At 44.0% G+C, this 17,535-nt stretch overlaps 1 protein-coding gene across 3 annotated transcripts; it reads right to left on the reverse strand.

Annotated features, from left to right (window-relative positions):
• On the reverse strand, positions 396-16,760 carry RNF4 (ring finger protein 4). 3 transcript variants are annotated; one of them, XM_021395296.1, is made up of 8 exons: positions 16,629-16,760; positions 11,352-11,519; positions 10,720-10,840; positions 9,719-9,798; positions 8,419-8,428; positions 6,987-7,152; positions 3,392-3,440; positions 396-3,002 (listed from the first exon to the last, which is right to left on the reverse strand). In XM_021395296.1, the coding sequence occupies exons 2-8, from the start codon at positions 11,358-11,360 to the stop codon at positions 2,853-2,855; spliced, it is 585 nt and encodes a 194-aa protein (XP_021250971.1). In that variant the 5' UTR covers positions 11,361-11,519; positions 16,629-16,760; the 3' UTR covers positions 396-2,852. The 3 variants fall into 3 exon arrangements, with proteins under 3 accessions (XP_021250971.1, XP_021250972.1, XP_021250970.1); XM_021395297.1 differs by having other exon boundaries at positions 16,558-16,694; XM_021395295.1 differs by lacking the exon at positions 11,352-11,519 and having other exon boundaries at positions 16,558-16,712.

The raw sequence follows: 17,535 nt of genomic DNA on the forward strand, positions 1-17,535 counted from the left end.
GCTTTTGTATACGGACGTGATACAAGCTACCATGGCTTACACAGACACGACCGGCCAGCCTGAACAGAAACGTTGTTCCCCCTCTCCTTAGAGCATGGAAGCTTCATTTAAAAAGAGTAAGGAAGGCAAACCAGAGGCAAAAGGAAAGAACTACTTGGCAATGGCATCTTTCTGGCTTCTTTGGAGTACAAATGAAATGACGCAGCGACCGCCACACGCCGAGCCCTCTCCTTGGCGATCCCTGCCGCCCTCCCCACGTGTGTCTCACACAACACATGCCCGTGGCACTCACAAGCAGCACCAGGAGCTCTGCCAACACTCAGCAGCAGCAGCCTCAGCACCCAGCGTCCTTTGGAACCCTTGGAAGCATCACAGGCGATCAAAAGGAAGAATACTTAATTGAGCAAATTATTTTTTATTTCCACCTGTTGAAAGAGCTGTTTGCTTACCAGCCGAGTCCAACACAGATGTGACATACAGACATGAATACAATTAAATACAGGAAAAATTGAACTATATACAACGAGACAAACATTTACAGAATGGAAAAAGTCTTTATATTATCTATCAGCTCTCGCCAATGTGAAACATCACTGGAACGCAAATATAGCGGGGTTTCCTTTTTAACAAAAAAAGGAAAATGCAAGTTTGCATTTTTCCACACACTGAGAACTTAAACTTTAAGATGCACAGATTTGTGGCACTTCACATGGTACACAACAGCTAAAAAAACCCTTTTTCTGTTAAATATTTTATAGTTTGGGTATCTAGATTCCAATTAGGGCTACTGAAGCACAAACTAAAGTGGTATTTACACGGAGGGAGTTGTGCAAAGTCATTTCAGGCTATAGCTAGTAACTACAGAAGCTGCATGGATGTGACACAGCCCATCCGGAGGTAATCCATTAAATCCTCTCATCACCATCCTTCTGATGCAGCAGCCACCCAGGTAAAACTGGCCTGAAGTTCTTCCCTCTTCACGGCCTTTAAATATTTTCACAGCTTGATGTCGGGCTGCTTCTTCCCTTCATCCGTATTTTAAGTCACCTTTAGGACTGTTTCATCATTTCATCTTTTTTGGATGAAAACTTCCAGCCCTCACTGTCGCTGCACTACGCTAAGACCGCTGCATTCCTTCACTTACGAGCTCACATTGCCAGCAGAGCACAGAGGAACCGGAGACGTGTAACTCCTTGGCAGTTACAGTATTGCCTCAGCGCAGAACCTGCGCTTTCCTGGTAAGAGCGCCGAAGCCGAGCTCTCCCAAACCACGCTGGGGAAGGTAGCGCTGTTCTGCAGCCGGCCTTTACACAACACAATTTGGGATGCATTATTACACCCAGTAACGCCCCTCAACATCCTAATAAGAAACTTTGCTCTTGGGATGCAATCTTCAATCGAGAACTTGAGATGGCTAATTCAAAGAGCGGCTTTAATTAAAGGCTTCCTGCTGCTCCCTAGGACAAGTTGCAAAGAAGCATCAGATACCACTGCTAACTGAATGCATCCTACAGTTGTGTTGTGCCAGAGCCCACAATGCTACTTCTAAGGTTTTTCATAATCAGCAGTTTTCCAAAGGGTATCTGGCTGTTTCATTCTGGATTTTTTTTTTTACATACCAAATTTCAGCCTTCACAGATGCAGCTCCTGTATATGTGGACCATAAAACACCAGTTTTAATTATCTCAGTTATTATCCTACTTGCATCAACTCGTCTGGGATTTCACATCAGCCTGCAGATTTTAGCTCGTTTAAAGTACACATTTTAAACTCTCAGTTCTGGAAAAAAAAAGTAACCAGACAACAGTGCCTAAACCTGTGCATTCCTGCCTTTGTTAAACAGAAGAGCTCTCTCCCAGGACAGGTACCTGACAACTCTTGATGTCATGCGCACAAAGAAAGATGCACGGCCTTTAGGGCAAAGAGATTAAATAAAGTTCCTTGTCCCTCTCAATTTATAGCATTACAGTTACTTAAATTTTAATCCTATGCACCAGGCCAAAACCAGTCAGGAGTGTCAGTACAGCAACTGAAGAGAGCAATGAAGTGAACGCACTGAACTTGAAGCATTGCATTGGGTACACTTGATACAGTAAGAAGATCTGCCTGGGTAGTTTGGTATTCAGCTGACAAGAGCAAAGCACACAATTTGCTTCTTATTCCTCACTAGCAAGCCTAGAGAATACTACCTTCTCCTCAGCCACAAGGAGACAGAGCTCTATAGAACAGCAGTAAACCCAAGAGACCATCTCATCACGTTGGAAAATAGAAAATAAATTCAGTGTTGTGATTCAAATTCTCGGCAGTATTTTCACACTGTACATGCTGCAGATTGGGCTATGCGTTCTAGATCTCATGGAGTCCATAAAGACATCTACACGTTCAAGCCACCTGCTGAAAAAACATCTGATTGCTGGTTAACAGCAGGTTAATTTATTGCGTTGCCCTGGACGTCAATTTAGTTAATGATGAAACGATCCATCGTTACAGAACTTATTCTACTTGGGCAAAAATGATTTAGCAGAAAGCAATACGTAATGAGCACGTTTTAGGATAAAAATAAAAGCGTAATGAAACAGCAAATTGTTCATCTGTATTTTGAAAGGTAACTACTTCATATCTGTACGCAATGGTGGGAATCATTTCAAGAATAAGAAATAACAAAATATTCAGACCCCTCTTATTCACGCATTAAAAAAGTAGAAGGAAAGTTATTTCCTCGAGTTATTCTCCAAAAAATCAGTTTTATTTGGATGTGTGCACAACCTGCTGCTCCTCAAGTCTTCAGAGCATTGAAAACATGACATTTTTCCCCCAAATCCAGGTGAATCTGTCCTGAGAAATGCAAATACTCATATATAGATCGGGTGGTATTGTCTGTGAGTGAGTTTTTTCCTACAAGTTGGGCAGGAGTTGGCGTTCCTAAGAGAATCGCGGAGGCACTGACTACAGAAGACATGGCCGCATTTGGTTGACACAATAAGTCGTCCACTTTGCACAATCTGCAAGAAAAGAAACCACAACAGGTGTTTCATAGAACTGCAGGGGTTGGAAGAGACCTCGGGAGATCACTGAGTCCAACCCCCTGCTAAAGCAGGATCCCTACAGCAGGTGAACAAGGAATTCAGCGCTGCTGGTCTACTGGCACCAGTCAACTTGCACTTTGGTACCCACAATCAGTACATTACTACTGTAAGAACAAACCTCACTCTCAGTTTCTCCCTCAGCGTATGCTACTACCTAGTTTTTCCTTAGAACCCAAGCCCACACTTCAAGCTAGCTGTCTGTACCATCCCACATGCCCTAATGGAGTTGTGTAGTTCACCCTCTTCCCATTCTCCCTCCCGCTAAAAACAACAAGAGAAACAAATGACAACAGGTGGATCCTTACCTCCGAGTAGCCGTCCATGCAAATTGGACAGCTAACAGTACCAGAAGGCCTTGTGGTAAAGGGAATAAAAAAGGAAAGAACACACATCCATCAATTTCACGGTACACTGAGAGTTACTGAAACATAAAATGTCACATAATCATCTGACTGCACTGACAAGCCATGACACATTTCATCTGAAGATCCCTGCATATCTTTAACTACGTCAGTTTGCTGCACCAAGCAAGCAGTCCGGGTCTCCGTCACCTAAGGGAAACAGCTTCTTGGTTTTCATTCACCCTACTGCTTCATTGGAACTAACAATAGCCTACAAACCGTGCACTGCATGGACAACAATATTGAACTTCAAGACATGGTATCAGTTTTGTTACAAAAACATGTAGCTGTCCTTTATTAATTAATCATTCTAGAAATGAAAGAGGCTGACAAATTAACACATCCCATATTCTAATTCAGCAACGTCCCAGCCCAGTAACATATGCACCATGAACTCCTTCCTTATAAAATGAATGATTATATAGGGGGTATTTTCACACTGGCTCTCTTTTATATACTGCAACTATTCCCAAGTCTCTTAATTCATTGTGCAAGATACACTAGTTAATGATTTCAAGAACAAAGACTTAGAGTGCTTGGTTGTTGATTTTGTTGCATGGTTTTTTTTGTACGTGTGGGTGTTCATTTTCTTAGTTTTTTTAGAATGAGATGTCTTCTAGAAAAGCAGTTATACTTGAGGTGTAAGCAGCGTATTTTAGGCCTATACTCTTAGCACAGTAATCAGTCATAGTCTTGCAGAAATCAGTTTCTGCTGTGACCAGAAAATAAACTTAACAGTAAGAACTTTGGCAGTGTTTTGTCTTCACTGATTTACCCTCACCTAACAAGGAGTTTTTTTTTTTATATAATCCACACACTATATTTAGAATAAAATTTTAAAGGTATACATTTTAGATGTGAAATTTAGAGGCTACTCTACAAGTAAATGACTTCAATATCACAACTGCTGACTGCAAGTTTTATCAATTCACAGCCAAAACTGGACAAAGAGCTCTACAGGGTCACAGCAGCTCCACCATTACAAACAACTTCTCATTATCCTTGAGGCTCTTGGGCAAGGGGAAGCCCTCATGATGCTACTACCTTGGGAAACATTATTCATTTCTTGCAGTGTATAGGTCTGGGTAGGAACATGAACAGAAGGAAATATTCCCCCAAAACTCTTAGTTCAGAAGACCAGCTTGGCAGCCATTTCAAAGCTGAGGTCCCAGATGTATCTCCTTCTGCCTCTGCTTGCTAGGACAGCTGTACTGCAAGAACTGCACGCCAAACAATCCTGCATAAGGGAACGTGTCATACTCTATGTGCTGATTAATGTTTTCTATTAGAAAGAGTAAGAGCTTCCTGCCACTTCTATTGACAGAGTAATCTTCATTTTAAGTGATCACAGTAAGCTGCTTTAGTGACTCTTTACCATAAACTCTTGGCTTTGATGCACATGCAGAAAAACTTCCTTCACAGTGAGGGTGACAGAGCACTGGAACAGGCTGCCCAGAGAGGTTGTAGAGTCTCCTCTGGAGATATTCAAGACCCTTCTGGACACTGATGAGTGCTACTGTAGGGAACCTGCTTTAGCAGCAGGTTGGGCTAGATGATCTCTAGAGGCCCCTTCCAACCCCTGCAATTCTGCAATTCTGTCATCTCCATGCTAAGCAACAGTTTATATAATTAATTAATGACAACAAGGATAGAAAGCCTGAGACATCCTTCATCTCATAATCTTAAATTGAAGCAAGTAATACCGATGTCTACCCCTAGTTTCACATACATAATTAAATTCTATTAATTCCTCCATTTTTTACTACTCAAATTCTTTAAGCAAAGGCTGTAATACCAACTCAATAATTAATTACAACTGATGATAACCTTCACATGAGCAAATCTAACTGAACTCTGTAGTCTGCCACAGAGCCATTTACAGTGTGAAACTATAACCTCACCTTCTTGTCAATGATAAAAAGTTGCAGCATTGAGTTGTCTTAGCCTTGCCAAGACAGAGCAGGAAGGCCCACTTCTAACAGAAAAGTATGAGCTTGAAGCATCAAAACATTACATGTTTACATCAACCAAAAATAGGCCAAGAATAACAAGTTTGCAAATTCAGTGACAAAGAGCACTATGTTTTCATATGCTACAAGCAACTTTACATTTAATAACCTGAAAGCCAAAGTTTCTGTACCCAAGTTCTCTCCCATCTTGTCTTCTAGTAAACTAAAAGGCTCAAAGCACACCAGCAAGGTAAGATCAGTGCAACGAGCTGCTTCCCAAAATGTGCTCAAATAGGCTGTTACAGAGTACACCTTAAAAAGCCTCTCTGAGTCTTAGAGGATAGAAGTTATTGCTAGCATCAATACATTCAGGAGTTTGGTTTTTTGTTGGCTTGTTTTTAAATCACAATGCAAGTCTTAACTCGTAGCACTGCTGGGCCACACAGCTGGATCTGAGATCCTCAAAAGAAAGGATTAACAAAATCTGAGTGTTAAGGCCACATATAAACCCTGCAGACACTGGGATGAAAAGAGGGTAAGTTAGCAAACCCTCACCATTACACTGAGTTGTCCTTGTCAACCTGACAGACCACTTAAAATTCAAAACAAAATTCCCCACCACTGTTCTTCAGCTTGAAGATTTTCAGCACACCTTTTGCTAACTTCTTATCCTTTACTCCCTGATAACTAGAGCAGGCAGATCAGCTGCACTGTAAATGCCATTCACTTGGCTCAGATCCAGTACCTTATGCCATAAGGTCAGATGGGGATACTCTGTTCAAAGTTATAAAATTGTCAGAGAGATAAGAACAGCTGTCCCTCCTCAGTAACCGCTCTAAGTCAGTTGCTAAGTTTGACTATATATTAAGTATGTGCTTAGGAAACATATATAATGCAAATAAAAACAGATTTTTTCTTTAGTTTATTATCCACTGCACTTCAGTTGCGGTTTGGTTTAATCTATTTCCCTGTCAGAGGCAATCACTTAATGATAACACAGCCTGGACAGCACAGCCTAAGCACACAGCACTACTGTCAGTGTGCTAAACAAAAGCCTACATTACAATCCCTATTAGAATCTACATTTCTTTTTCCAAAAACACATTTTCAAATATAAATATATCACGGTTCTGTCATGACCATGTGACAAGGGGAGACAAGGAAACTGATTTCATTCATAGTTAGTCTGATAGACTGTGAGACCAAATCATCTACACCAACAGAAAAGATTTCCACATCTTAACAGCACTACAAGAGCTCTGAACATAAGTAAACGGGATATGTTATGAGCTACAGATTGTCACTAATCCTCCTTCCTTGCCACATCTCTTTAAGTTGTATGCAAAGTTGTACATCCACCTTGGGTTGGGTTTTTAGTCAAGAAGTGCAAACAATACCATTTTGTCACTATGTGAAATGTTATGCTGTACTAATTTAAGTGGAAACTAAGTTATGATTTCAAAGGTAAGCCAGCCCATAACAACCTGAATTAGACCCTCACGTACAGAACAGCGAAACTCAATGTGTGTTAGGTCGTAAGGCATACATACTTGGAACTCGCAGTTTCATCCTCCAGTGGTCCCAGTTCTCGAGACACTTTATCTGTTACATACACATCATTATCTCTTGTTTCATCTTCATCATCACTACTTAGCACACAGCTGTCTGGCTGCCGCTGGCCTCTTAGTCTGAGATTTCTCCTCCGCTGTTGATTCTCTGTAATTTATTTATTAAGTTAGATATACCATGAAATACATACAGAAAATCCTACAACACTACTTCACTATCTTGAGGAAGTCAAACAATTTCTATTTGACTCTTAAAAAAAGGCAGAGAAGACTTAAGTTTCTAAGTAGCACAGTGATGTTGCAGAGCAAAAAGGGTTGGCACTTAGTTCAGAACGGTATAATGCTTGAGATTAGAAGGGAGCACCATCCCCCACAGTTACCTAAACTGCTTAGAGCAGTGATATCATTGCCAGCAGCCAGTTGCTGCTTCAGGGGATTACTGACCATATGTGCAAACACACACGTGCCTCAGAACATTCTTCTGGTAACAAAGTTAAAAGAAATCATTTTTCAGAAGTGACAGAAGAAATGCTTAAGTCACAAATGTAAATTATGTAGTTGCTTTGGTTTCTCACTTGTTCAAGAACAAAAAAATTACTGAGCCTGTAAAACCCAAAAGTTATAGAACTGCTGTTTGCTTTTCCACCATTAGAAGCCGCATATCAGAATTATTTCTTTGCAACTCTGACATTAACATCAATCATGGAGCCCTAATTAAGATTATATAAATAACCACAAAATTGAAGTTAGTTCTTGCATAATTATTGAGCTACAACTTCTACTGCATGTGGGGTTTTTGTTTTGTCGCTGTTTTACTTGCTTGCTTTAGAGCCCCAAATGGATTACATTTTAAGTAAGCAACTTATTAACACACCTCAGGTACTGTAATCAGAACAAGGCCTGAAAGGTATAAAGGGTTAATTTTTTTTTTTAATACCCTGCCTACAATTACAGTGACATCCTAAGTAGAGAATATCCAACTTGTTAGCACTAATTAGTACTATATTTGAGGAGCATCAGACTACATAATGAAAGTATTATGACCCTTGATATCTTCCTACTTCATTTCCTTCAATGCAATACAGGCTAATAAGGTCTTTGAACCTTCATCAAAGCAGATACTCCATTGCTACAAATGCTAACTCAAGTGACTACTGACTTCACACTTACAGAATTTCTGCATTGGGGAAGAAAAACGTATTCTGAGCACATGCGATGGATTTTATTTCAGATACCTTATATCAGCTTTCATAGAGACTATGAAACACAGATTGAATCCATTATTTAAGATAGAGGCCAGATACTACAGCATTGTTCTTTGTCTTTTCCTGAAAGCAAATTCAATTCATGCTGCTCAAGTCTGTTGGAAGAAGTTCAGGACAATTGCTTTATCACTTGTAAAATGGAAACTCACCTTCAACAATCTTGAGTCAATACACATGGCACGGGAGGGAAAAGAAAAATAAAATTAGATTTTGGTATGCACCAAAGTTTTACATAGAAATACTAGAAAAGCTAAGCAATTAACAACAAAACAAGCTAAGAATTTTAGGATATCACTATGGTATTTTGATTAAGAAAGTGTTAAAATAATAAATTAGCCATTGCTCTGGAACTAAGCGATTACTTGTGATTTTGCCTTCACTGTTGCAAAGGGACAGAAATGGAGGCAGCTTAGGAACCATCTTAACAATCTCCTCTGTCCCCCAGTTTCAGTACTCCAACTTGATTGAGGCAGCTTTATCTCTTTCTCCCCCACACACAAAAAAATTCAGGTGTGATATCCATGAATGCTTCATATTACACCCACAACTGCTAGAAAATAAACAGAAAACCAACCCGCTATTACACTTGGTGGAACCAAAGCCAGGGCAATGCAAATTATGCTATAAAGATTGGGGCATTCCCCTTGTACAGGCTCACAAACAAACCCTGGTATTCCTGCTGCTTGTTTTTGGTTCTACAAGGCAGTAGTTGCATCCCAAAACTGACGTTATTAACTACACTGTGGACTGGATCAAATATTGCTCAAGCTTTAATAACGTCAGTAACAAAAAAGTGAATTTTTTTAAGACTTCCTAGGATGAGAAGTTTAACTAGTTCCCAACACGGTCAGGCAAGTTGTAGATGCCTGAACATTTTCTATTTGTCAAGTTGAAGACTTATTGCTGCCTCTTTGACTTTGTTTAAATCATTGGCCATCTTCTTTAAAATATTTATCACAGCTTCAACTTTAAATGGCATTTACTTACACAATCCATGTAAGTATGTATATAACCATGTATATAACCCCAAGATCAGGGGCAACAACCTATTTTAGACTGTGCTTATTAACTGCAGGTAACACTGATAGACACATTAATAGATCTATCTGGGATTGGATGTGAACTCTGAAATGCTAAATAAGAGCCATGCTTTAACCCCTTAAGGTAGGCTACTTAGATGCCAGAAGACAAACTCAGAAGCTCATCATCTGAAAAACTAAGGCCTTGGTAAGCTATGACCCAAGCAACAGTCTTGTAAAGACGAAGTTTACTTCTGCAACGAGTATATCCATTTACTTGCACCGTACAGATCTCCTTATGTAGGTCAATACACATTTCACAAATTGAAAAGTCAACTTTGAACTTAGAATACAACCTTAGACTATCAGCAGCAAGCACAACACAAAACTCATTTGACTACAGCATTTAGGTAAGTGTACCACTACTTACCACGATAGAATCATTGTGAGTTAGATCAACCACTACAGGATCAGAAGATTCACATGTGAGATCTACTACTTCTTCACCAGCTTCAAAACATAATGTTAGAATACAAATCAGAGATCACAGGTGTAAAGTTACCCATCAGTGTATAACAGGCTGAGGTATCATTCGACATTGCCCCATCCCTCTTCTCTTTGGTAACATTCTCAACTTTTCACTCAAGCTTTGCTCTCAACAGTCCATATACAGTATTAACACCTGCTGCAAGTTGCAGTGCATGAGTATCTGACATCACATACATTCTTATATATTAATAGCTTGTGAGAGGTACATAGCAATAGATTATTCATCTAATATAGGAGAATGTTTATCACACTGTAAAACATCAAACAGGATATAAGAGTATTTTCCAGTGCTATGCTGTAAGTGTTCCCATCTCATGTCTCACCTGACTTTCAAAAGCCAAATACACAGCAAAACCAGAAGAAGCCATTTATCTACCTGGAGACCAACACTTACTTCTAATTCTTTCTTAAAATTCCAGAAGGTGGTTTAAGTATCTATTTAGAAGGTTAAAGAGGCTTTTCAAATTCTGATCCTTTTGTGAAATATGCTGGCTCAGGGCCCCTCCCCTCAAGGGACTGATGACAGAATTTTAAATATCTTTTACAAACTTGCATGCTCCCAAATTTAGCTTGCTGTTATCTGAAGTGGCAGCTGCAGTAACTCTGAGTGCATCAGTCTAGATAACTGGCTGTCCGCACAGCATGTGTGCACCTTTCACTTCCAGAGATCGATGAATTAGGTAAGAAAGCATTGCACCTCAGTAACAACCTTAAACAGTTGTCAGCAGGCTTGTTGTTTACTGCTTCCATACTACGTTTTCTTAAATAAGTAGCTTTCCCCACTCCTTCAAAGGGCCTTGAAACTGGCAAAAAACACGTTAAGAGGAATCCCAGCCTTCCAGGAGCACTCTGTTTTCTCACACAGGAAAAAAGAAAGCTTACCACTTTCTTCCAGTTCTATTGGCTCTCCTTCTGAAGCCATTTCTGTGGTGGAAGCTATGAGCCTGCTTCGTTTCTGAGCTTGCCTTGAATTAGCTGATCCTCCACGGCGCTTTCTTGGAGTCTAAGAGAGAAGAAAGCCTTAGCATGCTCTTTAGGAGTAATACTAACGCGGACCTCATTTTTGCAGCATCAAGGTCAGCATATCAAGGTAGACAAAACACACCGCTACAAGTCTGCAGCATAAATATAACAGTGGTATGGGTGACTCCTATGTGAACTGATCACATCAAGGAGCAGACATCACGCCAGGTCTCTTAACCAGTTGAGTCACAAAGAAAAAAGCCACACCACATTCTGACAGTCTACATGAGAAGATGAGGTCACAATTACATCAGGTGTTAGCTTCCAGCCAACCATTCGAATCAGTCTGACCTAAAGTTTTCACTCATGCTCCAAGTATTTCTGAAACACTGCTAGCACCTAGAGATGAGAAATTTTTAAGTATCACAGAACATGAAGTTAAATGGAAAATTAGTGTTACAGCAGTATTTACAATAAACTGTTAAAAAGATTTATACAAGTACGATAAACATTTTAAGAATCACTTTTGCATTGATCAGTAAAATACTTACTGTACTCATGGTGTTTCTTGATCTAGAGTTACAGAAAAAATAAGAGGTACAAATACCATAAAATTAAATGCAAGGAAGCTACAACTTTCAATTCCTTATATTTCTTTAGGTAGTACAGTGTTAAAAAGTCCAGATTTTTCAGTATCTTAGAATGACGTTCTTCCAAACCTATAAGAAAAGAAGAGAAAAGATTACCTATCTGTAATTCTTGTTCTCTCAAACACACCCGAACTTAAGGATGCCGTTTCTGAGCCACGAGCTTCTGACCAGAGCTGGAATGGAAGTCCCAGAAGTTTAGTATCAGAGCCACAGACCCCCAGAGCAGGGCATGAAGCCTCACTTAGGCTCACTCATTTCCTAGCTAAACAGCAGAACAAGTCAGCTTAACAGCAAACCAGAAACACACTAAGGAGTCCCAATTAAGGTTTATCTGAAAAAACAACAGATTATCTGAAGGCAATGTTTGCGTGGGGGAAGAAATAACTGGGAATCGTGTCATAAGAAGCCATCCTTAGAGAACAAAAATTACAGATAAGCAGCTCTCTTTTCTCCAAACCATGGCCAGATTAAAACATGTGGGAGCTAAGCTGCTCAAAAAGAACCTGAAGCAAGTGAAGAACAGAAATTGCTGCCTAGAAGTGCTCTGAGAAAAACTACTCTGTCACAATGGCAGGGGTCATGCCCCGCTCAGCAGGCAGCTAGCTGCTGGATGACCCAGCCCCGCTGTCCCTGCAGGGCTGAGCTCACTGCTCTGGTCACAGCTCTGGCTCAGGGCTGCAGTTTGAAAGGTGCCAAGTGAGGCTCGCTGTACGCGCCCATGTCTCTGTGCAAACTGCACCCGAGCAAGTTCCTACTTCTTCTGAACACAAAGGGTGCCCGTCTGAGCACTGCTGAACCAACTCTGGCTCTCACACACTTCACCACCTGTACCCAAAGCACAAATGAAGGACTTGAAAGAGGTGGAGAAGACTCCCATGGAGGTCAGATTTCAGCCAGCTGCATATCCCAGGCAGCTACAAAGTAAGCCCAAAAGGTGCTCCCTGCACACAGAACTCACACACATAACCCTTCTCAGTTCCACACCATCCTCTATCAAGGTAGAGCACATACACCTCACCCTAATGCTGACAGTTTGAGATTTCTTTTCACCTCCCGATGAACAAAGCTTTTCCGCCACCTCTCAGCCTTACCAAGACTAGGGAAGATCCTGGTTTACTGAAGCAGATGCCTCGTTCTATGATCACAATCTTTAGGTGCTGTACAACTTCCCTGCTCTGTACGATCATTACTTACAGGTTTTATTCTGGAGCTTTCAGACAAGGGGAAGAGGGGGGTGAAGCAAGGAAGGCAAGCAGCGCGAGGGATGAGGGACGTGAGAAAAGAGCGTGCCCCCTAAACCCAGCCCTGGCACACTTGTGTTCCTTCAAACTGCAGTCACCCGAAGACAAGGCAGCACCTTCATCTGACAGCTACTGCCAAAACCAAAAAGAACGTTGGCAAAGCATGCCCCACGCAGCAGGAAGGTAATGGGGTTGAGCAACAGATGAGGCATATTAATTCGCTGTGCCACTGCGCTCAGTATGCCGGCTTCACCTGAAAAGCCGAGTGACATCTTCCTCAGCTCTCCTATGACACAGAGCTAGAAAAACACTTTGAGAATAAAAAGCCAGGGAATATCAACATATACATCTGAGGATTGTAAGGAATTAAACTTCATACAAGCTTACTTTAAAATTACCAACAGCTGGAGCTGTTTTTGTTGGGATCTCTTAAAGCAATCTGATACACTGACGTATCTATACTCAATACAGAGCCTACACAAAGCCCCAGTGCTCCTGCCCTGTTCTAGTTGCTAAGGGCCCAAATCTTAACTTCTCTGGGAGCTTCTTTAAAGAAGAAAGTTGAGGATGAATATCCACAGGATAACAGGTCACTGCTGAAAAACCACCTTACAACAACCCATCGGGGGAAGATCCACCAGCATTCACAAGAGTCAGTAATCGGGAAATCCAGACTGCTGGAACTTGTTACAACTGTGGAAGACATCTGATCCAGCAATATTTTTTCCTTGTAAGAGCAAACGTCTTCTGTGCAGCTGCAGATTTCCACAGTAGGCTCTTGGCTTACCCAGGAAGCTTCTCCCAGCAGTAACTATCCAAACCACAAGAACCAGGAGGAAAAAAGAAGCCAAGCTTACTTTCTTTGATACAACACAGATCAAGTTACTATTACATAAGAACAGAAGAAACTAAACAGCTGCAAATCCTGCTCATTTAGGCACCTGCTCACTAATTAGCACTTCTTAAATGCTTTCAAAGCCCCAGGACTACTCAGCAGCACTGTTGCACAGGCCCAGATAGCCATATCAACCTGCAGGGTCTGCAAGCTCCTCCTCCACCACACACTGCTCAACCCAACAGCACAAACAGGCACTGGGGGGTGCAACCCCAAACTAGAAGCATCAAATAACTCCAGCTGCAGCTATTAACAAAGTCACCTATTATGGCTGTGGCAAGATGCACTCAGAAATCAGTTCCAGATTCTAAAATAAGGATATTTTTAAAAAATAAAGTTCAAGATTCTATTCTTCTTAAATGAAGAAAGTTCGCAGATCAACTTATCAAGCCCAGAAATACTTCCAACTGGCAGAGAACTTGTATTGCATCACTGCAGGATGATGCGTTCCTGGAACGAACTGCTCGCCCTTCCTCGCCTACAGAGCTCTCCACATGCAGTTACTGTTCTGTCATTCACCTCTCCCAAATCTTAAGTGTTGTTACCCTCAGAGTGAAGCTCAAGGCTTATTCTAGCCAGCCTACAGATGTTTTTGGTACTACAGCCACCAGCCCCTCTGGACAGGCAGATACTGGAGAAAAACAAAGGAAAAGCCATCTAAATAAAGGATGTTAATAGTAGGAGTGCAGTAACACCGCATCCCATAATACTATGGCTTAAGTCCCCCTTTAATATTTTTTTCTAAAATAAGTTAATATTTCCACTGAATTCAAGCTGACCTCATTTAACAGTTCAATTACATTCCTAAAAACTGCATTCTATACAGCATGAACCAAAAGCTTTTCTTGCACGACTCTGAGAACTAAGTTTTGACCACTCACATGCTCAGAATGATTTGAAGCAAATCAGCTTCAGCAAGCAGCAGATCCTTCCACCATGTCTCACTAACACAAACAAGACTTGACCTCATAAACATCCTAAACACTACCAATGCACTGAAGGCAGCGTTTGAAGACAGCAACAATGTCAGACTTGGTAAGTGCAAGCCACGAGCAACACAATTGTAGAATCACAGAAAATCTCATGTTGGAAGGGACCCATAAGGATCATCAAGTCCAACTCCTGGCTCCACACAGAATCACCCGAACAAAACAGCACAGGTAGGATTTGTCAAAGTAGGACAGATCGTGCCTTTAAATTTTGCTTCTCACTTCGTTTCTTAAGACCTCCCAATGCACTTTTTAACAGCATGAAACAGTAACAAAGATGCAAACCTATCGAAAAACACAAGTTCTCTGGTTCACTTGGCAGTAGTGCCCAGGGCTAGGCCCAGAGGCACAATCTGGAGCCCAGGAGCTCCTCTAACCACCAGGCAGCACTGCTGTGCTGGGCAGTACCGGAGCACAGGTACAGAGACCAGGGAGGTGTGGGGTCTTCTCCTTGGCGAGAAGAGAATTACAGAATTGTATGAGTTGGAAGGGACCTTTTCAAGGCTGTTCAGTTCAACTCCCCTGCAATGAACAGGGATACCTACAGCTTGTTCAGGTGCTCAGAGCCCCATCCAGCCTGATCAGCAACCTGTACCAGTGCCTCACCAACCTCATTGTAAAAATCTTCTTCCTTATATCCAATCTAAATCACCACTCTTCTTATTTGAAACCATTTCCCCTTCTTCTACCACCACAGACCCTGTCTCCTTCTTTCCTGCAGCTCCCCTTTAGATACTGAAAGGCCACTATCAGGTCACCTTGCAGCCTTCTCTTCTCCAGGCTGAGCAGCCCCAGCTCTCTCAGCCTGTCCTCACAGGAGAGGTGTTCCATCTCTTGGATCATTTTTGTGGCCCTTCCTCTAGATGTGCTCCAACAGGTCTATGTCTCTCCTGTACTGAGGACTCCACATCTGTTTGCAGTACTCCAGGTGAGGCTTCACCAGTGCAGAGCAGAGGGGCAAGATCACCTCCCTCGGCCTGCTGGCCACAATGCAGCCCAGGATACAGTTGGCTTTCTGGGCAGTGAGGGCACATTGCTGGCTCATGTTCAGCTTCCCATCCACCACTACCCCCAAGTCCTTTCTTTAGCAGAGTGATGCTCCAAAAGCTGCCTGGATGTGGGTCCGGGCACCCAGCTCAGGCAGGGCTGGGCCAGAGGTCCCTGCAAGCCTCAGCCATGTATTGCAGGTGTCTTTAGAGACAACCCTGTTTTTTTTTTGTTGTTGTTTGTTTCCAGATGCAGTATGCCATCTTCACAGAAAGCAGCCAGTGAACGTGCTCTGCTTTCCCCCCACTCGGCCGTGCAGTGCCGTGCCCCAGGAGCTCGGCACGAGGTGCTGCAGAGCCGGAGCAGGCACAGCCCCCCGCGCCATCTGCACCCCGGGCACCACACACACATTCACCAACAGGCGATAAAGGCACAGCCACGGAAACGCAGCCAGAACTGCCATTTGGCCGCCTGACCTATTCTGTAAACACCAACGAAAAGCGACGAGGACTGCTCAAAAGACAAGCTCTCCGCGGCTCTCAGGGGCCGGATTTTCTCAGCGGAAGGCCGCAGTTCGGTTTCAGGAAAACCCAGAGGCACCGCAGGACGCGGAGGCCGGCAGGAGCTGCCCCGCCGCGCTGTGTCACGCCGCAGAACGCAGGCCGGCCCGCAGCCCCGCTCCCACCCTCGGGCCGCAGCGGCGCCCGGCGGCACGCGGGAGGCCGGGCCCGAGGCCCCGCGCTCGGCTCGGAGGGAGCGGGGTACGCAGGCGCCAAGAGAAGCCTCCGAGCCGCGGGCAGGGCCGTGCCGCTCCCCGCCCGAGGAAGGGGCCGCGGCCGCCTCCAGACCCCCAGAGAACGACAACGCCCGCCCGGCCGCGGCTCCGCGCCCCGGGCACGGGGGCCCGGTCCTCCCCCCAACCCGGCCCCGGCCGCCCTGCCCCCACCGCGGCCGGGAGCCGCCCCGGGGAAGCGCGGCCCCCTCCCGCCTCTCACCTGCCGCCCCGCGCGCCGTAGCCGGACGCCGCTCCCGGCCCAGCGGCACAAACCCGACCCGCCGCGCTCACCTTCCGCCGCCGGCCCGGCAACGGCGTAGAGCAGCGTTCGCCCCCGCCCTTCCGCCATTGGCTGCAGCGCCGCTCCGCGGCGCGAGGAATGGCCGCCGCGGACGTCAGCAGGGGGGCGGGGATCCGCACGGCCACGCCCCGCTTCCGGCCCCGGGTGCTGCTGGGAGTTGTAGTTCGGTTGGGGTTCCCGCGGCCCGCTCGGTGCTGCGGCTGCCCCACGGGAAGCTCTCCTCGGCCCTAGGTGTGCGGATCCGTGCCGAGCTGGGTTCTTTCTGTTCCTTCCCTACAGCCACTGTCTGGAAATGTTCCCCCGTGCACAGGGCGAAATTCATCAGAGCCACCAACCTCAGGGACTGTTCCGCGTGGCCTCTGCTGTGATCAGTCCCAGTCCTCAGTCTGTCTCGCTGTAGAAGCTCACAGGGGTATTTCCACGACCTTACTTTGCTGTCATTAGGTTTGCTCTGAGCGCTGTCCCTCAGCAGCTCAACGCTCACGGGCCTTCCACCCCCACCTGCCTTTCTGGCATTCTGCACATACAGCCATAGCTTTTCCTGGAGCCTTCTCCCACCTTTCCTCCACTGGGTGACCAGTTCTCACAAGTTTGCATGAGGTTTTTGCCTGCCACGCCAACACAGCACTCTCTGTCTCTGATTCCGTACAGAGAATGAAATACTTACTGTTTAGGGCAGATGCGAATGCTTGGCCGGGCACTCAGGCTTTGCCTCCCTACCAGGCTGCAGGTCTGAAACCCCCTGCTCTTCCACAGCTATTCTGAGCCTCATTATACCCTCAGTCTTTGATAAGGTTTTGTGATCTGGTCATTTACACTGAAACAAGCGACCTCATTTTTATCCAGGTGGTTCTAGAACGTGAAATTTACAGCATTAAAAGACCTTTCTTTATGAGT

The sequence above is a fragment of the Numida meleagris genome, chromosome 4 (assembly GCF_002078875.1).
Source record: "Numida meleagris isolate 19003 breed g44 Domestic line chromosome 4, NumMel1.0, whole genome shotgun sequence".
Taxonomy (NCBI): domain Eukaryota; kingdom Metazoa; phylum Chordata; class Aves; order Galliformes; family Numididae; genus Numida; species Numida meleagris.